This window comes from Squalius cephalus (genome assembly GCF_949319135.1).
Source record: "Squalius cephalus genome assembly, chromosome: 19".
Lineage (NCBI taxonomy): Eukaryota > Metazoa > Chordata > Actinopteri > Cypriniformes > Leuciscidae > Squalius > Squalius cephalus.
In genome coordinates this window covers 35,153,861-35,180,367 of record NC_137140.1, presented here as the reverse complement: position 1 = coordinate 35,180,367, position 26,507 = coordinate 35,153,861, and the positions used below count along the sequence as shown (strand labels likewise).

At 37.7% G+C, this 26,507-nt stretch overlaps 1 protein-coding gene across 5 annotated transcripts in view; it reads left to right on the top strand.

Moving 5' to 3' along the window:
* Positions 1–3,316: 3,316 nt before the first annotated feature.
* Positions 3,317–26,507, top strand: part of LOC307146894 (zinc finger CCHC domain-containing protein 24-like) — a gene marked incomplete at its 5' end in the record, with an annotated part of 51,101 nt that continues 27,910 nt past the window's right edge. Inside the window, 4 exons of one of the 5 annotated variants that reach the window (XR_013819181.1) lie at positions 14,460–14,512; positions 16,123–16,271; positions 17,219–17,663; positions 17,954–18,363. Coding sequence is in view for 2 of the 5 variants with exons in the window: in XM_079851230.1 (XP_079707356.1) it covers positions 3,317–3,457; positions 6,107–6,223 (258 nt within the window). Of the gene's footprint in view, positions 3,458–6,106; positions 7,367–14,456; positions 14,513–16,122; positions 16,272–17,218; positions 18,366–26,507 lie in introns of those variants that run through there. The other 4 variants (XR_013819180.1, XM_079851230.1, XM_079851229.1 and 1 more) reach the window with 4 other exon arrangements.

Sequence of the window (26,507 nt, the reverse complement as noted above, 5' to 3'; positions counted from 1 at the left end):
GTGAGGATCAGGGCAAGCCTTGACATTTCTTAGTAATGGTGTTTCCCTCTTTTACCTGGAAACTGATGATGTTCATTCACCTGTCAGGACACATGACCATCCCATACAGAAAAATATAAAAATATATACAGAAAAATATATTGCAAAATATTTTAAAGTGTCAAAAATATATGTGGCATATATTCCAAATACATTGAAATATATTTGCATTGTTGTTCACTTATATTTATCATTTTGAAAAATATATTATGTTAAGTGTGAAATATATTTACATTTATAACATGTAATGTAAAATATATGACAAAATATATGGTCATAAAATGTTTAGCTTGCTAAAGAAGGGTCAAAAATGTATTTTGATCATAGTAATTCCTCTACCTTTTCCCTTATACACAACAGGCTACCGTATTATGACACACAGCTATAATACTGTATAATATATAATAATAATTATAATTTAAATGACTGCAATGTAAAATGACAGATAGTTGCTTTCCTAGGACTATTAGGCCATATTAGGTGGCACGTACCTAACACTAAGTGCAATTATTAGATTTATTGTTGTGTTTTATTGACATCTTTCCTGAAGTCATTTAAATATTGAAAATATGCACAATATTTATGATGCAAGTATAACAGTGACACTCCAACAGTGAAGTACACTTAAACAAAAAAAGATTTAAAATTAAATAAATAAAAATGTAAAAAAAAATAAATTGAAAATGTGTTGTTTGTTTGTGAAAATGTTAACTTTTTAAATTTCAAAATATATTTCAAATGAAACAATTTGCAATAGTTAAAACATATATGAACATATATGTTGTTAGTAAATATATTGACATATAAATATATTCACATATTTAACTAAAATATATTTATTGGGCAAATTTCGAATATTTGCATATATTCCAAAAATATATTTCAAATATATTTCTTTTGTGTATGGGATGACCAGTTTTCCACTGTTCGCTTCTGAAGCCAAACCCTTTCATTTCTAAGTTTCTATTCGAGTGAAAGCACTGACGTCACGTGACACATGAGGAAGAGAAGCCTGTTTCGTTTTCATAAAAATGATGTATTTGTTTATATTGTAAAACTGGCATGTTCAAGACTCAGGTCTGCATTAGTCAGAAACTGTCCTGTGAACTCAAGAGGCTTTTCTCTGTTGCTTTACCTCTGACACACAAACCTTTGCACTCTTTAAAAACAACTCTAATCAAGTTCTCCATAAACTAAACAGATATTATTAGGATATAATATATTCAGATGTCTGGCATTCTTACAAAAACTGTACCAAATTACATGATAGTGTATTATTATATTATATTACATTACATTTTATATAAATTCACACACACACACACACACACACACACACACACACACACACAGACATATATTATATAAACAAAAACTTAGATGCGATTACGATTTGACAGCACTAATTATATTATATTACATTACATGATATTGTATTATTATATTATATTATGTTATATATTTGCAATTTACTAGACTAGAAGTTACTTATATGTATAGTTAAACTAAAATTAGTAACTATTAGATTAGTATAATATTTATAGCAGCGTCCTGGTAACAACCCAAACAACATCATTATTCAAGGCACACGCCTCTTGGATAGAAGAGCGTATATATACAGACTGACGCCTCCCTTCCTCAGAACAAACTCTCCAGATCCATCCCTCACATCACATCACATCACATCACATATCCAAGTAAGTTTTGCTTTTACAATCGTTTTCTATGTTAAAACATCAATGTATCGAGTGTTTGGCGCGTTTGTTATTATGGCAAGCCGTTTTAACATTTAACCCTTAAAACCTACCAGTATCTATTTTCATGCTACTGGTACTTATTATTTAGATACTAGTACATTTTTAAAAGATGTATTATTTATTATGCAAATTCTTATTTTCTTCGATCTGCTACTCATTAGATACTAGTATAAAATAGACACAGTTTATTCATTAGATTCTAGTACTTATTTCGATAGTGACTGGTAACTATTCTTTTATTAGTAGTAACATAGCCTATTTAAATTTTTTGCCATTGACTTCTATGTGGATCTGACATGATATCAACTATTCAGTTCTGACTTGTCACGTCTGGTTTCGTTTCATGCTTTAGTTTCATTTCTGTCATGTGATCCCCTGATCTAGTTATGTGATCCTGGTTTATTGTCTTGATTGTTCACAGATGTCCCTTGTGCCTTGTCTAGTCATTAGTATTGTTACAACATGTTTGTCTAGTGCCTGTAACCACTGTTGGGAAGTTTATGTCCATGTTTATGTTCACGTTTAAGTCTTGAGTTTCATGCCACCACGCCATGCTTTTGTTTTATATTTGATCTTGTTCTGTCTACTATTAAACTGCAATCGGGTTTTGCAACCTCGTCTTCAGTGGACTTAGTTAAAGTATGTATTTATTAGTTATTTATTCGGTAGTACTACTTATTGTTTAGATTCTAGTTCCTAAGATACTAGTACTTATTCAATACTAGTACTTGGTCATTAGATAGCCTACCTATTAAAAAATCGAATGAATCTAGTAATATTTAAAAATATACTAGTCAATATTGCAATTAAAGTTTGATTGATTATAATAAGATTCGCGAGAACAGCTTTAGCACACTGGGGTCTTAAACTGGGACTCATTTTTATTTTTATTTATTTATTTTTATTGACAAAAACAGCAACATACAATACTCTCGTAGGGGAAAGAGAATATACATGCGTATATACAAATGTTGTCAATATACAGCTTAACCAAACAGAAAACAACAAAAAACAAACCAAAGAGGGGGAGCTACTTCAAAATACACAAGTCAAAGCCAAAATGAACATTTGGAGTGGCACACCAGGGGAGATTAATCAAAACATTAATCCTAGATATGTCACTACATTTTTCTTGCAATTTTAGTATAAACTGGGACTCATCACTTCTCTGGGACTCAACACTTCACACACCGGCACCATCGGCATTAAAATCTTGTAACTTTGGCTTCTGAAGTTGAAGGGGAAAAGGACCTGGACAAGAGCCACACTTTATGCAAGTAGATCCTATCTGCAACCAAATGGGCGACAAGACTGGTGTGACCCTCACATTGTGCAATTGATAAGAGCTGCAACTTCTGTTACAAACGAAACGAAAGTGAAACTGAAACTGCGCTATTCGTTCGAGCTCAGAACTTGCGGGCCGATCTCAATCACGTGACACTGTTATTACACAGTTCTCTCCATTCACAGCACAACTAAAGACTGTTTTCTTACCAGGCTCGCCCTAAACGAGAGGTCTGATGGCGGATCAGGATAATAAGAGGTGTTTCGGGGAGTACCAGTGTCCCAGCTGCAACCGGACATGGATGAGTGGGAACTCGTGGCCGAACATGGGTCAGGAGTGCACCAAATGCCACATCAACGTCCTTGCTCACAAACAGGTGAACAGACGCTCACTTTAGACTGAAAATAGACTGATGGTGGTGTATATTCCTCCATCGGGTAATGGGAAGCGTCAAGCGTGCCACTGAGACAATTTCGAGAATCCTCTCCAGACGTGCTGGTTATTTTAAACGGGGACTTTAAAGGGTTAGTTCACCCAAAAATGATAATTCTGTCAGTAATTACTCTCCCTCATGTTGTTCCAACCCCGTAAGACCTTCGTTCATCTTCAGAACACAAATCAAGATATTTTTGATTAAATCTGAGAGCTGGATCACTCCTCCATAGGCTTCTAAGGCATTATAACTTGCTGGCCCAGAAAAGTTAGTAAAGACATCGTTAATATAGTCCAAGTGACTCCAGTGGCTCAATCTTAAGTTTATAAAGCGACGAGAATACTTTTTGTGCGCAAAAAAATTATAAAAAAAATAACGATTTTATTCCACTATTCATTTCCTTCTCTCTGGGCCTCGAGTTTTTTCACGTAGTATAACTGCGCAGCGTGTCTGTGTTGTACGTCACACGCATCACACACATGACCAGCGTCGGCCAATAGTGAGCCTACGTGTGACGTGCAACACAGACGCGCTGCGCTAAAACACTACATAAACTAACTCGAGGCCCAGAGAGAAGGAAATGAATAGTGGAATAAAGTCGTTATTTTTGTTTGTTTTTGCACACAAAAAGTATTCGCGTCGCTTTATAAACTTAAGATCGAGCCACTGGAGTCACTTGGACTATATTAACGATGTCTTTAATACATTTTCTGGGCCAGCAAGTTATAATGCCTTAGAAGCCTATGGAGGAGTGATCCAGCTCTCAGATTTAATCAGAAATATCTTAATTTGTGTTCCGAAGATGAACGAAGGTCTTACGAGGTTGGAACAACATGAGGGAGAGTAATCACTGACAGAGTTTTCATTTTTGGGTGAACTAACCCTTTAATCACTGCTCTCTCTCTCTTTCTTAAACAAATGGTGACGAGGGGTGACAAAACTAACTTGTTTTATACGAACTTTAAGGATGCTATGTTGCTAAATTGCTTCCTCCGCTGGGTAAATCTGACCTGATAACCTTGATGTCCAAATATTTATCACCGGTGATACATTCTGATAACAGTCGACTACGTCAAAGACTGTGCACATCTGGTCAGAGGATGCTTGTGAAACATTAAGGGGGTGCTTTGAATGCACAGACTGTCTGGTCTGTGTTCTTTGATGGACAGTGATCTGGACAGGATCTCTGAGAAAGTGACTTTACTGTGTCAATCAAGTCTTTAATTCTGTGTGAACAAATCAAAATCTTTCCCAATAACAAACCATGGGTCACCAGAGAAGTACATAGCTGCTATTAATAAGAAGAAAGCTGCTTTTCACAGTGATGAAAAAGAGAGGATTAAAGACGTTCTCTCCAATCTTAGGCTGAGCAGCTCTGAGGACTATAGTCCAGTTAATCTTAACACTGAAGTTGTGTTTTACAGTGGATTTAGAACAGCTAAGGGGCGTTGTTAGGCACGACGCGGATTGCTTTATTTTATCACAACCACAGTTTGTTAGGTTTGCTAACGAACATTTGTCACAGTGTCTGGTTTATGTTTCCTCGGGTGTCCACTAGAGGTCTCTTCCCCATACTGTCACCATTCACTCTGGAACTGCATTTCCCATAATCCTTTGTCTGTTCTCATCACTCGTGATTGCACTCAGCTGTTCCCTATCACATTGTTAGTGTCTGTGTATAAATACCCTGTCTGTTTTAGTCCTTGTCACAGAGTCATATCTGTTGATGACAAAAATAGGATAAATAAGATGATCAAGATGATCAAGAGAGCTGGTTCAGTTATTGGTCTTACCCCAGACTTACTTGAGGTTACTGTGGAGAAGAGGATGAGGTCAAAACTAAAATAATTCTTGCTTTTTGAAGGCCATTACACAATGTTTTTAAAGGACTCAGAAGCTCTTTCAGTGAGCTATTGGTAATGCCTCGGTGCTCTAGTGAGCGAATGAGAAGGTATTTTGTTCCTGCAGCGGTCAGATATTTCAACAAACACTGTTAATTGTTACATTTCTTTGCATTCTGCACTTTTGAATTGTGAAACTGAATCTTTTTTTTAATAATGTCTCACTGGTTCTTAATCAGGTTTTAATAGTCTCTTAATGCAGGATTATTTATCTGTCTGTTAGTTGTTGTGTTTGTTGGCTGTATGGTCTAAATTGGTGGCAAACCAGTTTCCCTATCGGGATTAATAAAGATTTTCTAATCTAATCTAATCTAAAACAGCATTTCTGCCATTAGATTAGGGTTTGTTTTCTGGTTGCAATATCTTAACGTCCTTAAAACCAGATACTTTAGCAAAATTAAATGATGTATTGCTGAATTATTTAAAGTGTAAACATAACCTCAGTGAAGTTTCTGCTTTAAAAATTGGGTAAAAAAATAAATGGATTCACTTTGTGCAATCTGACTTTGTAAATGCTTCTTGTTTTAAAGATGTTTTTTTTTTTACTAGAAAACAAGACATTAAACAAACAGCAACATTACACACTAAAGAAAGATGAACATGGAAATTAAAGCAGAATCGGTGCTCTATAAGAGAAATATTTCTCTAGGGATGAGCGGAAGGATTTAAAATCTTTCCTCTGTGTTTGCAGACTCCTCTGGAGAAACCCGACGGCCTGGACAAATCTGACCTGAGCAAACATCATCCTCAGGAACTCTGTGAGAAGTGTAAGCAGCTCGGACGTTACTGTGGTCGAGATCGGTGGTGAACTCTGACCCCCGGCATCCTAAAGACGCCCAGATACACCCTCTATATATACACCTTGTGCTAAAATCTGCTCCACTTTAGCTAAACAATATTCACTGATTCCTGATTTAAAGCAGAACTCTGAGTAAATGAAACTGAAATGGCATCAGCAGCATTTATGCAATATGTTGATTTCCACAGAAAAAACATATTTTTAACAATAAATCTGTGGTTGTTAAAGTAAATGGTGCACCACAATTAAAACACCACTGATGAATTAGAAAAAGAAAAACAATATTTCATGCTTATGTTTTATCATTAATCATTTATATCATTTGAAATGTATGTTTAATGCTTTTCTTTTATGAAGCTTTATGCCTCAACTGCAGCTGGTTGGCTTAGTGTGAACTTTTGTACTTGTTGTTTAGATGAGGGCAAAAGTCTGTAAGTCTCCAATAGACAGACCACAATGTCTCAGAATAAAGTGGTAAACGAATGTAATCTTAGCTAAACATCTTGCAGTGTTCGGGCTAACACCTCAGAGTGTGAAAACATGAAAACTAGATATGTTTGTGTCTGCTTCGATACAATATACTGTGAAAAGAGGAACTTAACTCTGTTCCGATAAGCAACTGTTTATTAGAGAGATTCATTTCTGTACACGTCAGTCTATACCTTGGACTCAGACCGTGCTCTTTTTAAAGAGAGATCTCTCAAACTACTTTAATTATCTTTAAGCTAAGAATATTATACTCAGAGGCCCAGTTTCACAGACAGGGCTTAGATTAAGCCAGGATTAGGCCTTAGTTCAATTAGGGCATTTAAATAGCTTTTATTAACATGCATTAGAAAAAAAAACGCATTACTGGTGTGCATCTTGAGACAAAACAATGGTACTGACATATTTAAGATATGTCAGTACAAGTTACATTCGGTTAAAACAGATCAAAGATGCATTATAGTCTGGGACTATCTTAAGCCTTGTCTGTGAAACCAGGGGAGAGTGTTTTTATTATATCTTACTTAGAAATATTAGCAGTTATTTTAACTGTTCATTTTATGTTTCTTTATTAAACTTTTAATCCTGATTATGGGTGAATTAATTTTACTCTTCATTTATTATTTGATTGTCTGCTTTTGAGAAATAAAATTTGTCTTAATCATCTGACTGGATCTCCTCCTTACATCAACCACAAAACTCAAACTGACCCTCAATTCTCATTTAATGTGCTGTGAGATATATATATATTATATCCCTCTGAATAGTGTTAATGGTGCATGTACCTTTTATTTGATATCAGGTTGCTGTGAAGTGTAAGATTTAAATAATCCAAGATATTTGAAAATGAACATATAATTTGGAATTCCTAAAGGCACAGAGGTGCTGATAGTGATCAGGCCTGTAGGCCTAAATGCGTGTACATCGGGGGGTCTACGAATTGTCACACCTTTAGTACAATGGGGGAAATTGTAACTATCTGATTGGTCAGTTTGATTGTCTCACATTTGGGTTTCGGTCACATGGTCACGAAAGGGATAAAAGAGGATTGTAACAGTTGCTCTGCCTCTCTTCTTATTCTCTGTATCTCTTTATTGGAGCTCTCTCTCTTTACCTCCTCTCTCTCTGTCTCTCTCTCTCTCTCTCTCTCTCTCTCTCTCTATCGGAGTGCATGCTGGGAGTGAGTGGAGCGTTGTGAGTGTGAGCGTGAGTAGTGACTCGTGCTTGACTTTTTTCCCTTCTTCTTTTCTATCTTTTTGTTTTGTTTTTTTGTATGGTTTAGAAGTTGTGATGTATTGTATGCTTGAAAGTTTTGCATTTGACACAGTAGAGATTCCGTACCTATAGTGCTGGGAATGTTGGGAAATGTTCGGGTGCGCATGTCTGCGAAAGCAGAGTCTTGGTCAGCTTATATTGAACGGCTTGAGCAGTTCTTCGAGGCGAACGACATACGCCAGGAGAAACAGTCTGCGACCCTGTTGAGTGTGATGGGAGCAACTACCTACGGTTTACTAAGGAAGTTGGTACAACCAGAGAAGCCAAAGGATAAGTCTTACAAAGATACCGTGGACAGAATAATTTTGAGCCAAAGCCATTGCTGATAGCGGAAAGCGTCTCGGTTACTAACGTAACCTCGGTTCTCTCTAGATGAGGGAACGAGTGTTGCGTAAGCTAGCTTACGCTACGGGAAAACCTCTTTCTCGAGAATACTGAAGCCAAAAATTATCCTTATAATTTTGTATTAATGTAAAACGCATTTGCTGTGGCGAGCAGACCTAGGCGAGGCAGCTCGCGTGCCTATTGGCTGCTCTGCGGCAACTGCTGCAACCTATCGAGAGGCTGCTCGCGACGTAAGCACCAATGAGGGCACTGGCGCCCTCAGTCGTCACGTCCCGCCAGAATGGGCGTGGCTATGCCTATATAAGCCAGAACTCGATAGGATGCGCCTTGGTTTTCATCGACTGAAGCTAGTGCGATAGCATCCACTATCCACCTGGAAAGGCTTTGTTTCGAGGTAGCTAGCCCTTTAGTGCGGCCACCAAAAGAAACAAAGAGCTGTTCTGACTGTCTGAAGGCAGCAGAACGTTCCACGTAAATTCTCAGCGCCCTGACTGGGCAAAGGAGACTCACGTCACTCTCGCTGTCAGATTCAGAGAGGGCTGACAGAGAAATGACTTGCGCTCTGAAAAGAGTAGCAAGCACTTTGGGGACATAACCATGTCTTGGTTTGAGAATAACTTTGGAGTCATTAGGCCCAAACTCAAGGCACGTCGCGCTAACAGAGAGCGCGTGCAAGTCACCCACCCGCTTGACTGAGGCGAGAGCCACCAGGAAGGCGGTTTTTAACGAAAGATACTTTAGTTCCACAGACTGTAATGGTTCAAAAGGGTCACCTTTCATGGCCTCTAGGACCGAGCAAAGGTCCCATAAGTGAATCGTCAGGGGTCGAGGAGGGTTCATCCTTCTAGCTCCCATGAGGAAGCGGACGATAAGGTCATTCCTACCCAGTGACTGGCCGTGCATATGTCTGACAGATGCCACAATGGCCGATACATACACTTTGAGTGTGGACGGGGACCTGCCCTCATCCAAAAGCTCCTGTAGGAAGGAGAGAACCTCCATTACCCCACAATCTTGTGGATGCAGGTTGCGAGTTGGAGGCATCTGTCGAGACTACTTTCAGTTTCGAGATTGCTCCCAGGTCTACGCCTGTCTGATACCAGTCGGTCGCCTTCCAGGGCTCCAGAGCTGTGACACAGTTCTGAGTTACCTTGAGACGTAAACGACCGGAGGCCCAAGCCCGACGCGGGACCCGCGTCTTTAGCCAGTGCTGTAACGGGCACGTGTGAAGCAAACCCAAACGAAGCACCGCTGAGGCTGAAGCCATGAGGCATAGAATCCCCTGAAATTTTTTGAGAGGAGTGACATTGCCCACTTCGAATGACATCGCCAGGCGCTGAATGCACAGAGCGCGTTGTGACGGCAGCCGCGCTGTCATAGACATAGAGTCCAGGTCTATTCCCAGAAAAGATGTTTTCTGACTGGGAGATAGCGAATTCTAGGCCCTATTGACTTTGAGACCCAAAAACTCTAGATGGCTGAGTAATAAAGCCCTGTGCGTCATCAGTTCTGCCTCTGACTGAGCTAGAATTAGCCAGTCATCCAAATAGTTCAGTATTCGCATACCCCGTTGTTTCAGGGGGTGAGCGCTGCGTTCATGCACCTCGTAAATGTAGTACGAGGTGCTAAGGACAGGCCAAATGGAAGGACGGTGTACTGATAAGCCTGACCCTCGAAGGCGAATCTCAAGAAAGGCCTGGGCTATTTTTATCTGAAAATAAGCGTCTTTCAGATCCACTGATATAAACCAGTCCCAATTTGCGCGAGAATTTGAAACAGTGCTCTGTGAGTTGTTTAGTTCGGAGCAACGCTGGACGGCGACTGTTGTCAGAATCTAATCTGAAGTTTGCACGTGCTTTTAAGATCGCATTGAGTATGGAGACGGCAGAGAAGGACACGCAGCAGCTACGAGGGCTTGACTTGCGCTCGGGTGTAGTACATAAAGTGGATGCGCGGGCGCGAGCAGCGCAACATTCCGAACAGAGAGGGAAAAAGTGCTATAGATGTCATGGCAAAGATCACAGCCCTCAGGTATGTCATTTCAAGGATGCAAAATGCCATAATTGTGGAAAAACTGGCCACATCAAAAGAGCTTGCAGAGGAAAAATGGAAGCCGGGAAAAGTAAACGTTATGTGGAGAAAAACACTAAGTGTGTGGGGGTAGAGGAAGCTGAGTTGCCCATGTTTTCGCTACTTACACCAAAACGTCATTCATAGGGACATTTAAAGTAAATGGCAAAGAAATTATGATGGAAATTGATACCGGCGCGGCCATGAGTTTAATTTCTGAGGAATTATTCCAAGCTGCGTTCTCAAAAGAGCCACTAGAGGTCGCCGGAGTCAAGCTTAAAACGTACACAGGAGAGATTATGCCTGTGTTGGGACAGTTTCAAGCTAATGTGAGCTATGAAAAACAATGTGAATTGCTAACCGTAATAGTAGTAAAAGGGGAAGGGCCAGCTCTGTGTGGCAGAAATTGGCTACAAAAGCTCACCTTGAACTGGAAAAAAATTAAACATGTCAGTTAAGTGCATCAAGCAAAGTCCCTTGAAGAGGTGCTAGATTCGTGCTCAGAGGTGTTCAAAGATGAACTAGGCCCACTACGTGGGCTGTCCCTTTAAATGCAAATGAGCTGCTGCCTCCGGCACAGGAAGCGAAGCTTCTTCAAGAGCTCAAGAACTAAATAATGACAGAAACTGTTTTGTCTTTTATGTTTAAACTGGAGTCGGACAATGATGGAGAGACTCAAGAAGAAGTGACAACATGTAGAGCAACATGTAGAAATACAATTTTACAATCATTTTTAAATGCCTCAAAACATGGAGGAACTTTAAGAAATCTAGATTTGTGTAAATAAAACTGGGCTACAATCAACATATTATTACACAAAAATTCAATCTCTTTGTTTTGCAAAAAGACACCAAAAGGACTTAACAATAGTACTGCTCATGTGAGTCCATTACTGTCACGGTCACCACCTCCTCATTACATTTCAGAACCTGCAACAGATAAGACCATTATCATCCAGACATCCATCCTGAACACTATATTCATCAGTTACTCACTTCCATCGTTGATATCACATACTTCTGCATATAAACCTGTTGATTACTTTACCTGTGTAAAGAAAAGCTCTTGAACTTTGTGAAATGTGAAACTCCTGTGGGTGTGTGGGTCTTTTCCTTAAAGGGGGGGTGAAATGCTCATTTTCACTCAATCTCCTGTTAATCTTGAGTACCTATAGAGTAGTATTGCATCCTTCATATCTCCAAAAAGTCTTTAGTTTTATTATATTTATAAAAGAAAGATAGGCTGTACCGAGTCTTTCCGGAAAAAAACGAGCGTCTGGAGGCGGGCCGTGCGGGCGGAGCTAAAGCTGTGCTAACCGAGCTAACAACACACAGAGACATTTGAAGCAGTTTCTTACTCACCGCGACCGCGAACCTTTATCATTGTGACTGCTCGATCCTTAAGCATTAGACGATCTGCAAATCCGTGGATCTGGGCTTTGTTTATAAAACAATCATCGTCGAAATGCAGGGAACAAACAGTCTTGCACAAAAACAAACAGTCTCTGAAAAAACAAACTCCATCCACTGGTCCCTTAACGCCGGGTTCTTTAGGAATCTGTGCAGGGTTGTCTTGCCCTGGCAACCAAAAACCCACTTCTTTGGTGACATTGACTTCCAAAAGCCGGGCAGGGCGCTTTGATGGCGAACTGCTTTCACTCTCTTGCTCTAGTCTACGAGTGCGCGCGCGCCCGCGATCTTACCGGAGAAGTGCCCTTAGGACCCGTATAAGGAAATTCCGTTACATCTGACGACACACATGCCCATACTCGAAAAAAACTTTCCGAAACTTGTGACAAACCGGAAGGACAATTTTTGGCACAGAAATACTCCTTCAAACGTACAATTTAATTTTTGAAACTTTGTCCATGTTTAGCATGGGAATCCAACTCTTTAACAGTGTAAAAAACTCAGTATGCATGAAATAGCATTTCACCCCCCCTTTAACATCATGTATACATTACATAATAACATAAACAGTATTTCATATTGTAAGAAACATGGAAGAGATGCAATCTGAGATTTAATATGCTTTTAGAATTGTAGAGTTGTGTGAGGATCAGGGCGAGCCTTGAATTTTCTTAGAAATGGTGTTTTTCCTGTCTTACCTTTAAGTTGATGATGTTCATTCCCCTGTCAGGACGCACCTGACACCAACATGACCAGTTTTTCCACTGTCCGCTTCTGAACAAAGCCCTTTCATTTCTATATAAGTGTCTATACGAGTGAAAGGACAGACGTGACACATGAGGAAGAGAAGCCTCTTTCGTTTTCATGCAAGTTATTTATGTTTATATTGGACAACAATGACATTAGTCAGAAACTGTCCTGTGAAATCAAGAGGCTTTTCTCTGTTGCTACATCTGACACACAAACCTTTACACTCTTTAAAAACAACTGTAATAAAGTTCTCCATAAACTGAACAGATATTAGGCTATAATACATTCAGATTCTGGCATTCTTACAAAAACTGTACCATGGTGACCATAGCTTCCAGCAAAATACCATAGATACTACTGTGAAATCATAATACATTTGTAATGGATGTCCTTCAGTGTAAGAAGCCTTCAGAATATCTGACATTTTTTATTATATTATATTATATTCATTTATATTAATTTAGTGCTGTCAAATCGATTATTCATATATAACAGTTCGTTTTTTTCAGTAAAGTAAAACATAAAATAAAACCAAAACACAAATTAAAATACATTTCCGGGGTTAATCCATGTATGTTGCCAGTAATTTAGAGAGTTTAAGGCACCCCTCTTTTTTTAGAAGCTTTAAGGATTGAAATAAAATTTTACAATCATTTTTAAATGCCTCAAAACATGGAGAAACTTTAAGAAATCTAGATTTGTGTAAATAAAACAGTATTTCATATTGTAAGAAACATGGAAGAGATGCAATCTGAGATTTAATATGCTTTTAGAATAGGAGAGTTGTGTGAGGATCAGGGCGAGCCTTGAATTTTCTTAGAAATGGTGTTTTTCCTGTCTTACCTTTAAGTTGATGATGTTCATTCCCCTGTCAGGACGCACCTGACACCAACATGACCAGTTTTTCCACTGTCCGCTTCTTAACAAAGCCCTTTCATTTCTAAATAAGTGTCTATACGAGTGAAAGGACAGACGTGACACATGAGGAAGAGAAGCCTCTTTCGTTTTCATGCAAGTTATTTATGTTTATATTGGACAACAATGACATTAGTCAGAAACTGTCCTGTGAAATCAAGAGGCTTTTCTCTGTTGCTACATCTGACACACAAACCTTTGCACTCTTTAAAAACAACTGTAATAAAGTTCTCCATAAACTGAACAGATATTAGGCTATAATACATTCAGATTCTGGCATTCTTACAAAAACTGTACCATGGTGACCACAGCTTCCAGCAAAATACCATAGATACTACTGTGAAATCATAATACATTTGTAATGGATGTCCTTCAGTGTAAGAAGCCTTCAGAATATCTGACGTTTTGCATTATATTCATTTATATTAATTAGTGCTGTCAAATCAATTATTTCCAATTATCACATCGAACATAAAAGTTAGTTATTTTTCAGTAAAGTTTTTGTTTAATATATATATATATATATATATATATATATATATATATATATATCACACACACAGACATTTATATATACAAACATATATTATATAAACACTTATGTTAGATGCGATTAATTGTGATTAATTGATTTGACAGCACTAAATATATTATACATGTAGCGCCGTTGTGCTTCGGGCGACCCGAGTTCGAGTCCTGATCCCATCTCCCCTCTCTCTCTCCCAGCTCGCTTCCTGTCTAGCTACTGTCCGATCCTAATAAAACACCAAAAAAAAAAGTAGTAACTATTAGGTTACTTAGTAATTAAAAACTAAAAACAAATATGCATAGTAAAATAGTAAACTATATATAAGTAGTAAAACAAAACAAAAATGCATTAATAATATTTATAGCAGCGTCCTGGTAACAACCCAAACAACATCATTATTCAAGGAATGCACACACGCCTCTTGGATAGAAGAGCGTATATATACAGACTGACGCCTTTCCTCAGAACAACTCTCCAGATCCATTCCTCACATCACATCACATCACATCACATATCCAAGTAAGTTTTGCCTTTACAATCGTTTTCTATGTTAAAACAACAATGTATCGAGTGTTTGGCACGTTTGCTCTGTTCAATTGAAAATCTTACTCGTAACATTTGGAATAAATACTAGTATCTAATAAATAGGTAGTATCTAAAAAATAAGTACTAGTACCTAATGAATAACTAATAAATACGTACTAGTCACAATTGGAATACATACTAGTCAGAGTAATAATAAAGACTAAACTTTTTATTTATTATAGATTATTATTAATAATAATAATAAAGACTGAACTGCCAATAATAAAATCCAAACAACAGTTAAGTAGATCCAAAAACCGGTTCATACCAGCCAAACACCCACAATACCCAGAGATTGGGACTTTTGGAGAGCATTCATAATTCCTTCTGATGAAGAGCCTGCGTGCTCGAAACGTAACATACGCTATGCGATAGTTGTCTTGAAAATAAATATTTTTGATAATTTTGGAGCTTAGGTGTTGCCGACTTTATACTTTATTTTTTACTTGTTGTTCTTTAGTCGAGCACCCTTTTGAGACTGATGTGCGTGCTTTTGTTTCATTTTTCATTCATAATTCCTTACAATCAAAAATTTGGAATATTAATCTGTGTCTGAGAATGCGAGTTATGTCAAAATAAGATTTGTCATGATAAAAATGAAAATAAAACCAAAACACAAATTAAAATACATTTCAGGAGTTAATCCATGTATGTTGCCTGTAATTTAGAGAGTTTAAGGCATTCTTTTTTTCTTCTATAAATTTTAAGGATTGAAATAAAATGAAAATGCCTCAAAACATGGAGGAACTTTAAGAAATCTACATATGTGTAAATAAAATTTGGCTATGATCAACATATTAATAAACAAAAATTCAATCTCTTTGTTTGGCAAAAAAGACACCAAAAAGGACTTAACAATAGTACTATTGTAAATAATAATAATAATAATAATAATAATAAATCAATATCTTTTTGACAATCCAAATTAAACCTTAAATGATAAAGACTATATAAGAGTGTTGAGATCACGTGATCAGGTGTAGATTCTGCCCTCTATTGCTCACGTGACTCCATTACAGGCTGATTAAAGAAAACACTGTGAAACTCCTGTCGGTGTGGGTCTTTGCTTTTCCTTTACAGCTTTACATATGTTTCATATGTACATTAACATATTAACATAAATAGTATTTCATATTGGGGTTCCAAAAAACATTAAATGAAACATTATTAAAGATTGAAAACCTCTATGACACATATTTACAAAACAATGTACATTATACCATTCAAAAGTTTGGAATAATTACAATTTTTTAAATGTTTTTGAAAGACGTCTTTTATTCTCATCAAGACATGGCTGCATTTATTTGATCAAAAATACAGTAAAAACAGTGAAATATTATTATAATGTAAAATAGCTGTTTTCTATGTAAATATATAGTAAAGTGTAATTTCTTCCTGTGATCAAAGCTGAATATTAATTTGTCACTGACCCTGATCCTTTGATAGGTACTGAAATATTTTCAGTGTGTGATTCAGTAATTTTTTTTAGTCAAGTCATGATTCTCGTTTGTAATACTGATGAACTAAAGATTGTTTTGTTGCAGGCTCGTCCTAAAGAGGTGTGATGCCGTATCAGGGTAAGCTCGGAGATTACCGGTGTCGCAACTGTGGGAGAGGATGGACAGCTGGGCACTCACACCCGAACGTGCCTCAGATGTGCAAGCAATGCAAAGTCAACGTCTATCCTACAATTGTAAGCTTTCTGAAGTTTCTTTATTGAAGCATCTGTACAAAATGAGCCGCTAAAGAGCATCTAAATTCATCTAAACAGACTTGAAACCGTAAAAAGTTGGCGAGCATCTGATTGTTATTAATCAGGACTTCAGAAACTGAAGACACTGATGTAATAGAGGTCTTACTTTGCAGTGTGTTTGGCAGGTTATGAAGTTATGAACCGGGTAGAAAACACTTGATGAAGAGCATCGAGTCGGATCTGCTCTCCTTAATGCTCCTGATGTCCCTTTTTCCTTTGTAATGTTCACCAGATGTTCTTCTGTATTGTAAATGTTGCTATTAAGATTTATGCGGACATCATGGCTGCCTTTTGGCTTTTAAAATGAGGAAATATTTTAAAGAGGCCACGTTAATCCCTTTTACAAAGTCTTGGTTTTGGCTCTAGAACAGGTTTTCCAGCTTGAATGTTGATTATTCTCCTCATATTCTCCATTGTTGCAGCTCCTCTCTTCCCAGTCTGTCAGTAACGCTCTGTTTAGTTCCTGTCTCTATGAAGCCCCTCCTCCTGAAAAGCACACTGTGCTCTGATTGGTCGACTTGAGCAGTGTGTTGTGATTGGTCGAGCGCTTCGAGTGTGTTTGGAAATGTCCCGCCCCTTACCATAACCGCCAGTTTAACACACAACCAGGCCCCGCCCCTTTATTCTGCGCATTAATTATTATAATGAGGAATATTGTGACGTGTTCGTTCCCGGAAGAAACTCAAGACTACAATGGAGGCGTTTCAGGAGTTCAGAAACACTGACACTGATATAGAGAAGAACTCCCGCTGGAGGGACTCTGAAACATTTTTCTTGCTCAAACACCAACATTACACACTAGATGATAACAGAATAGTCGCTCTTTAAGAGAAATATTTCTCTAGGGATGAGCAGCAGGATTTAAAATCTTTCCTCTGTGTTTGCAGCGTCCTTAATAGAAACCCAACGGTCAGAAGCTCGGACGCTACTGTGGAGAGTGACCTCTGACCCCCGGCATCCTAAAGACCAGATTCACCCTCATTCACCTCGTAACCAGTGCTAAAATTTCCTCCACTTTAGCTGGGCAATATTCACAGATTCCTGATTTGAAGCAGAACTTTAGGTAAATGAAACTGAAATGGTGTCAGCAGCATTTATGCAATATGTTGATTTCCACAGAAAAAATATATTTTTAACAATAAATCTGTGTTTGTTAAAGTAAATGGAGCACCACAATTAAAACACCACTGATGAATTATAAAAAAATCTAAATTAAAAAAAAAAATTTTTTTAAAAATTAAAATTCTTGCTTATGTTTTATCATTAATCATTTATATCCTTTGAAATGTATGTTTAATGCTTTTTTTTCATGAATTTTATGCCTCAACTGCAGCTGATTGACTTAGTGCCACTCTAAAAACTGCTGGGTTGTGTTAACCCAATTTTGGGTCAAATATGGACTAACATATTTTTTGGGGTTAAAAAATGCTATTTAAAAATGGACAAATTGCATTTTGGACAAAATCAAAAATGGACAAAAATGCAATTTAAAAATGGACAAATTGCATTGGTTACATTAAAAATATAAACCAACGGCTGGGTTTGTCCATTTTTAAATTGAATTTTTAACCCAACGTTGGGTTAGTCCATATTTAACCCAACATTGGGTTAACACAACCCAGCATTTTTTACTTGCTGTTGAGATGAGGGCAAAAGTCTGTAAGTTTCCAATAGACAGACCACAATGTCTCAGAATAAAGTGTAACAAATGCTATCTTAGCTAAACATCTCGCAGTGTTCGGGCTAACACCTCAGAGTTTGAAAACATGAAAACTAGATATGTTTGTGTCTGCTTCGATGCAGTATAGCACACTTACTGTGAAAAGAGGAACTTTGCTCTGTTTCAATAAACTGTATAATAGGGAGATCAATATCTGTACAGGTCAGTCTATAGCTTGGACTCAGATCTTGCTCTTTCGCAACCTGTCTTTTCTTTATTAAGCTTTTAATCCTGATTATGGGTGAATTAATTTTACTATTCATGTATTATTTGATTGTCTGCTTTTAAGAAATAAAATTTGACTCAATCATCAGACTGGATCTCCTCCTTACATCAACCACAAAACTCAAACAAACAAACTGGCCCTCAATTCTCATTTGATGTGCTGTGAGATTTGATTTAATGTGCTTGAGTAATTTCACTTAAATGGCCATGAAAATTACCTTTTAACTTAAATATACGAGTTTGATAAAAATCATTCTAGAAGATGATCATTTTGCATCTGAACTCTTCATATATATATATAATGGTGCTCAGTGGTTATCAGGTTGCTGTGAATTGCAGGATTTAAAATAATCCAAGATATTTGAAAATGAACAAAGACATTTTCTTTTACTGTTTCAACCCCCCTCTTTCTTACCCCAAGGATAATTTGGAAAGAGGTGCTGATAGTGATCAAGGCCTGTAGGAAATTGATAAAAAAATAAATAAAGTAAAAATTTATAATATCCATGTATACCATGTATATTTAAAATATTAAAATGTCATAAATAAAAATATACAATTTCTATATCACTGCATCACATTATTTTTGCTTCCAGTACTTTAGAATAGTAGTAAGTAAAAATATGATTTATGATAATCTGCTCTTTGGAGTGGGGTAAGTTGTCACACTGTTCATAACTCCAACACTAGAGGCTCTATCTCAAAAAGCCACTTTGTGTGACTTCTTCTGTAGTCAACTTCCTGTTCACGTGTGGTCAAGATCACTCTAATCTGAGGTTAGCACAATTTTCTAATTTTTCTGCTAAAAAGGTAAAAAATTTGCACTGTACATTTTATGCAATACAACTTTGTTAGGTATGAATGTTAAAAAATGAATATTTTGCACAAAATAGAGGAGACAATAATGTGTCTTTTGATACTTTAGCTAAAGTGCTATGTTGAGCTAACCTTGAGATTTAGCCAACGTTAGCACACATGTCAGTTTGGGGCAAGTTGTCTCGGTGACTTTGGGGCAAGTCGTCACATGTGACAACTTGCCCCTGTACAATAAACACATAGAACATGCTCAAAAAACATTGTGATATTGTAATTTATTTGTAATTGCAGTAAGATTTTTGAAGGAGGAAGGGAAGGAAGGAAGGAAGGAAGGAAGGAAGGAAGGAAGTTAGAAATGGACATTAGTTAAAGGCAGTCAGGCAGGTGAAGTTGCAGAACAAATCAATCAAAAGTACAGTGAAGGATTTTGACATAAATTACCTTACTCTGACTCTGGATTGTCAAAAGATTACCAGAGAAGAAATTGAAGGTCAGACAGCCATGCCAACAACAATGGTTGGTTATACAACGCCACGGAAGATTTTTTCATCTGATTTGGAAAAGCAGCTTGAGTATATTACGAGGTCAGCTGACATGTATTTTGGTCTGTCTCCTAGTGAGGTCAGAAAGCTTTCCTACATGTTTGCTGTGGCACACCAGCTGAAGTTCGTGCCTTTGTGGGCAGAAAAAGAAAAGGGCAGCAAAGAGTGGTTTACAGGCTTCTTAAAGCGGCATACAACACAAAGCCCCATAGGCAACTAGCCTTGCCAGGGAAAGTAGCTTTAAGAGAGAGAATGTTAATGCTTTCTTTGTTATGCGACTAAAACTTCATTTTTTCCTCTCGCGATAAGTAAAATCATCCCAAAAATCATGGCAATGGATGTTGGTGGGTTTATGTACTATATCCCAGCCACTGCACTAGCCATTATTATTAATGGAAGGAGATGTATGTGTGTTTTCCAAGCATTAATGGTAAGGAACGACCCTTATTATACTTGTGAGCGACTCATATGAGGAGTTTCTGGGTGTTTCTCCCTCAGATACTTCGAGGTCTTGATTGTGGCATTTATTTGAGGTTTAGAATCCATTATTCCTGTAATTCTTTTGTCTTTTATGAATTTTAATAAATATTTATTTTTCGAATTGCCTGAAAACCCCCCTCATGTGAGCGTAAACTCCAGAGGACATCCGTCCATATCCAAAAGCTGGCCCCCGAAAATCAGCCAGCAAAGGAAGAAAACGAGGCAAATCAGCAATTCTTACTGACACGCCAGTGAAGCAGCAGCTAGAAATAGAAAAGAATAAGGCTCAATCTAGCAAAAAGCTGTTTCAAAAGAAAGGGAAGCAAGATTCTGGATCAAAATCTGGACCTGCGAAGAACAAGGCAGCTAAAAGAAGAAAAATCATACAAGAGTCATCATCAGATGATGAAGAGTGCTTCTGCCTCGTCTGTGTATAGACATTTTCAAACAGTCGTCCAAAGGAGACCTAAAATGCAACAATTGGGCATATGATGCTTGCAATTTATGTGTGCCAGAATTGTGACTCTGAAGATGAGTCTGATTAGTCAGATCCAGGGCGTCTGTTTTCAGTTATCGTGGATCTATGTGCAAGCCAGAGAACGTTTGAGTTTAAAGTTCAAAGTAAAGTGGTCTTGCCACTTAATGTGTTTTGATTGAAACGTGTATTGTTTGGATTGAAATAATTGTTTTTCCAGATTCTCCAGGCACGATTGTTTATATTTCCAGCTCTGGTTTGAATTTAAACATTAAAATCAATATTCACAATTAAGTAGTTGTGCTCTTATTTTTGGATAATCTAGTGTGACAACTCATCCACCAATGGGGCAAACTATCACAAGTGCACACTCTCTATTCAACAGTCTACAACTCCATAATGAGATAAGATATGAAGATGTTATGAATACAACATATGTGCCAAAGACTTCCTTCTTTCATTTGGTATCACATTTATACCATTGTGATGTCCGGCGCTCAGAAAATGTTAGGCAGTGTGACAAGTGTGATAACATGCCCCGCTCTCCCCATACCATACATGATAGCATAGACAACATTCCAATATAATAAAAAACAAAAACAAAAAAAAACATTCCAATATAATATAATAAACAGCTTACATTCCTCTTAATACGCAACTGTTTACACAAATTTAAAAATAAACCATTAGTAAAGGATTATTAACTGTAAATGCCCAAATTACAATGCAATTATTACAAATTATTGCAAATAAATTACAATGGTATTGCATTTTGTTTATTTGCAATTAACAAAAAAAAAAGATGTTCCTGAGATTCAATATCTTTTTGACAGAATGTGGATAAATTACTACACAAATGAAACCTTAAATGATAGTGATTATAAATGTCTATATAAGTGTGTTGAGATCACGTGATCAGGTGTAGATTCTGCCCTCTGCTGCATGTGAGTCCATTACTACGGTGTCCCAGAGAGCTCAAAGCATCTTCATCAGTTTCAGAACACACGTGTGCTTTTGTGCTTACAGCTCAAAAGTCTACTTTATTTTATTTTATTTCTTTTAACTTTTTGTTGTTGTTGTTGTTGTTGTTGTTGTTGCAAAACATACAGAGATTACATTTTTATGACATACAACTTGTATACAATATACAAAATGTATTAACATGTTCAATGTCATCAGAATACAAATGAGAAAAGAACAATGAGCTGAAAACTAAAATAAATAAATAAAAAAGATAGAGAAAAAGAACATGAGGGAAAGATATTAATCTATACATCAGTTGCACTGTTCAAATTGTTTCATGTTATGTTTAAATTTTCATAAAGAAAAGTTTCATAAGAAAATGGTAGGTAATGTAGGGTCCAAAGTTTTAAAGTTGAGACACTCACACACAGATATATAACGTATATTTTAAAAGCTTTTTTGTAAAAAATTATATATTTATTTGCAACCGTTATGTTAACAGCATTATATTTCTGTGGTAAGAACAGCTATTCAGCTGATGGACACTGTGCTGCGTTGTCATGGGAACATCCCAGGTGAAAATAATTAGTAATTTACTAATTTACTAGAAGGAAATTACGTTGTCTTTCGTTGCTCCCTTCATTAAAGGGTCATTTCACCCGTGGAGACATGAATGTGTATTGAAAGTGGGTCATTTATGTAGAAGAAATGTGAAATTATTTTTGAATTTGGAGCTTTCTGAGAAAAGCCAGAAAATGTATTTTTGGCTTATGTGGATGAAAGACAACAACTCCCAGAATGCACTTGCTTCGCTGCCCTACAAGGCCACTCCCAAGCCACGCCTACCGGTAAGACAGCGCAGTTGAAAACAAAAACATCAAGGCAAGGCTAGGCTACGAGTGAGTCTCCGTGACAAGTTTGCCCAAAATGTCCGGGATTCGGCTTTTGCGTTCTACAGTCGCCATTCATCATGTTTACTGTGGCGAGCAGGACGAGGCTGAGGGGCGCGGGAGAACGGCGCGAGGCCGGTGGCGTGATTACTGACGACCGACACCTGTGAGGCACTGTTCTCGTATCTCGCAAGGAGGAGCAGGTATTTTCTTAGCAATGGTAAAACACACATCAACCGATCACGCCACCGGCCTCGCGTCTTTCAACCGATCACGCCACCGGCCTCGCGTCTTTCTCCCGCGGCGCTAGCCTCGTCCTGCTCCCTGTATTACTGTGATTACTGATGAGCGCCTGTGAGATGCACCGGTCTCGTGGCTATCTCTCACGGAGGTGCGGGTATTTTCTTAGCAATGTTAAAACGCAAATCAACCGATCACTTGTTTAGCATTCATGTAAACATTACATTCAGATTCACCAATCGGGGTGAATTCAGTTAGATTGAAACAAAAGGTGAGCATGTGAACAATGGATGGCGACCGCAGAAAGCAAAAGCTGAATCCCGGACATTTTTGTCGATCTCGACGGCCGGACATGTCCGGGAAATAGAGTATGGTAACCCCTACTACTCAGCTTTCTTCGTCCCTGTTTTCTGCAGGTTTCTGCCGTTGAAATCAAACGCACTCGCACTGATCTGTGATAGGTCTGTTAGCGCATTAGGTCCAACCCCCTATGAGCGGGTTTGAAAGGGTGGATCTAGTGCTTGTAGTCTTAACAGAAATCCCCCCCTCTTACACTTCCTCCTACAATGACGCAAAATGACGATTTTTGCGTCATTGTAGGAGGAAGTGTAAAGAGGTAAATACAGATTTCTCTCGTCTCGGGGGAAAATGAAAAAATGTTGCATGACCATTCAATAGTATGACTGGGTTTCTAACAATGCAAAGCTTAATGCAAATGGGTGAAGTGTCCCTTTAAGTGCGTTCCAAACGGCTACATAATGTCACACTAGTGCCCTGCTCACTCCAAAGTCCCACTTCAAGAGCTCTACCGTCTGCCCTTCGAAGGGAGCAGGGCATAGGGATGCTCACGAGCAATAAGCACGTCCCAGCCGGGTTCGTCCCTTATTTGGTTCCCCTGGAAACATTTCCATTGTGGTCTGTGTTATTTGCAGCGCGTTTCTGTATTTGGCTGTGTTATTTGGAGCACACGTGTGTTGTGAAACTGATAAAGAGGTTTTCTTAATTTGCGGGTGTTTTTTTCTTTTTGCATGTGTTTTTTTTCTTTTTGCATGTGTTTTCTTCAGTTTCTGCGCGTTGAGCTCTCTCGGCATTACTGGCTGATTAAAGAAAACCTCTTGAACTTTGTGAAATGTGAAACTCCTGTGGGTGTGTGTCTTTGCTTTTCCTTTACAGCTTCTGTTTCATATTTACATTACATATTAACATAAATAGTATTTCATATTGTAAGAAACATAGAAGAGATGAAACATGGAAGAGATGGAATCTGAGATATGGCTTTATAGCAGAGTTGTGTGAGGATCAGGGCAAGCCTTGACATTTCGTATAAATGGTGTTTTTCTCTCTTGTAAGTTGATGATGTTCATTCACCTGTCAGGACACACCTGACGCGAACATGACCAGTTTTTCACTGTTCACTTCCGAACAAAACCCTTTCATTTCTAAACAAGTTTCTATTCCAGGGGAAAGGACTGACGTCACACATGAGGAAGAGAAGCCTCTTTCATTTTCATGCAAATTCTGTATTTGTTTATATTGGAAAACTGGCATGTTCAAGAATCAGGTCTGCATTAGTCAGAAACTGTCCTGTGAAATCAAGAGGCTTTTACATCTGACACAAAAAAACAGCTTTTCCACTCATTAAAAACAACTGTAATAAAGTTCTCCATAAGCTGAACAGATATTCGGCTATAAGTCATTCAGATGTCTGGCATTCTTATACAAAAACTGTACCATGGTGACCATAGCTTCCAGCAAAATAGCATAGATACTACTGTAAAATCATAATACATTTGTAATGGATGTCCTTCAGTGTAAGAAGCCTTCAGAATATCTGACATTTTGTATTATATTATATTATATTATATTATATTATATTATATTAATTTATATTAATTTATATTAATTTATATTAATTTAGTGCTGTCAAATCGATTATTCATGACTATCGCATTGAACATAAAAGTTAGTTTTTTTCAGTAAAGTTTTTGTCTATAATATATACAGTGGGGAGAACAAGTATTTGATACACTGCCGATTTAGCAGGTTTTCCCACTTACAAAGCATGTAGAAGTCTGTAATTTTTATCATAGGTACACTTCAACTGTGAGAGACGGAATCTAAAACAAAAATCCAGAAAATCACATTGTATGATTTTTAAATAATTAATTTGCATTTTATTGCATGACATAAGTATTTGATCACCTACCAACCAGTAAGAATTCTGGCTCTCACACACCTGTTAGTTTTTCTTTAAGAAGCCCTCCTGTTCTCCACTCATTACCTGTATTAACTGCACCTGTTTGAACTCATTACCTGTATAAAAGACACCTGTCCACACACTCAATCAAACAGACTCCAACCTCTCCACAATGGCCAAAACCAGAGAGCTGTGTAAGGACATCAGGGACAAAATTGTAGACCTGCACAAGGCTGGGATGGGCTACAGGACAATAGGCAAGCAGCTTGGTGAGAAGGCAACAACTGTTGGCGCAATTATTAGAAATTGGAAGAAGTTCGAGATGACGGTCAATCTCCCTCAGTCTGTGGCACCATGCAAGATCTCACCTCGTGGGGCATCAATGATCATGAGGAAGGTGAGGGATCAGCCCAGAACTACACGGCAGAACCTGGTCAATGACCTGAAGACAGCTGGGACCACAGTCTCAAAGAAAATCATTAGTAACACACTACGCCGTCATGGATTAAAATCCTGCAGCGCACGCAAGGTCCCTCTGCTCAAGCCAGCGCATGTCCAGGCCCATCTGTAGTTTGCCAATGATCATCTCTCTCTACGGCTCTGGTATCGGTCAAAGAAGCCCCAAGAAGGTTGTGGTTTAAAAATAAACATTCTGATAAGCTACACTGTTTACTTCTGAATATTATATTTTATTCTGTTCACAGCCATCATTTGTAGTAACCTAGCATGCTCCCTGAATTCAATGCGTTCACAGTCTCTTTCAAGGGCATCAAATCAACAATTACTAAAAACACACACAAAAACTGATTTTGATGCGTTCACAGTCTCCTTCACGGGCACCAAATCAACAATTACTAAAAACACACACAAAACCTGATTTTGCATGGGCATTTTGCACTAGTCTTTTTAATTGCAAAATTAGTTTCGGTATGTTTAATCACTTAATTACCTAATTAACTTTAACACTGCTTCAGTGCAACATATAACACTCTGAGTGTGGACTCATATAAACACTGATCAGTGTTAATTTAACACTGAGAAATTTGCCGTGAACCTTTTTGTACTTGAGCTGCTGCTATTGAGCTGCTATTAAAGAGGCGCCAAGAGCTGCATTTAAAATACACATCTTTGCATCTGGAGTGGAAACTTTAAATTTCGTTTTGTGTCACTTGAGGTTTATATTTCCTGTTTTTATCACACAGAAACTGAGATTGACTGAGGCAAAATCTTTATGCACACCAATCAACATCTGACACATTTTGAACGTGTGTAAGAAGCAACATGTTCGGCAGTGGAAACTTTAAATTTAGTTTTTGGGTCACTTGAGGTTTGTATTTCCTGTTTTTATCACATAAACTGAGATTGACTGAGGCTAATTCTTTATGCACACCAATCAACATCTGACATCATTTTGAACAAGTGAAAGAAGGAAAAGGCTTGGTTCACAGCAGCTTGCAATCATTTCCTGGCCATAAGGGTCGCAAAAGATAACCTTGAATCACATTTGCTGTCGCAGATAGGCACAACTTCACAGGTATCTTTTTTATTCATTTTAACATGATTAGAGCTGTACTACAAAGTGTTAACAAAGTGTTGAACTTTTTTATTTATTTTTTTTATATTCATTT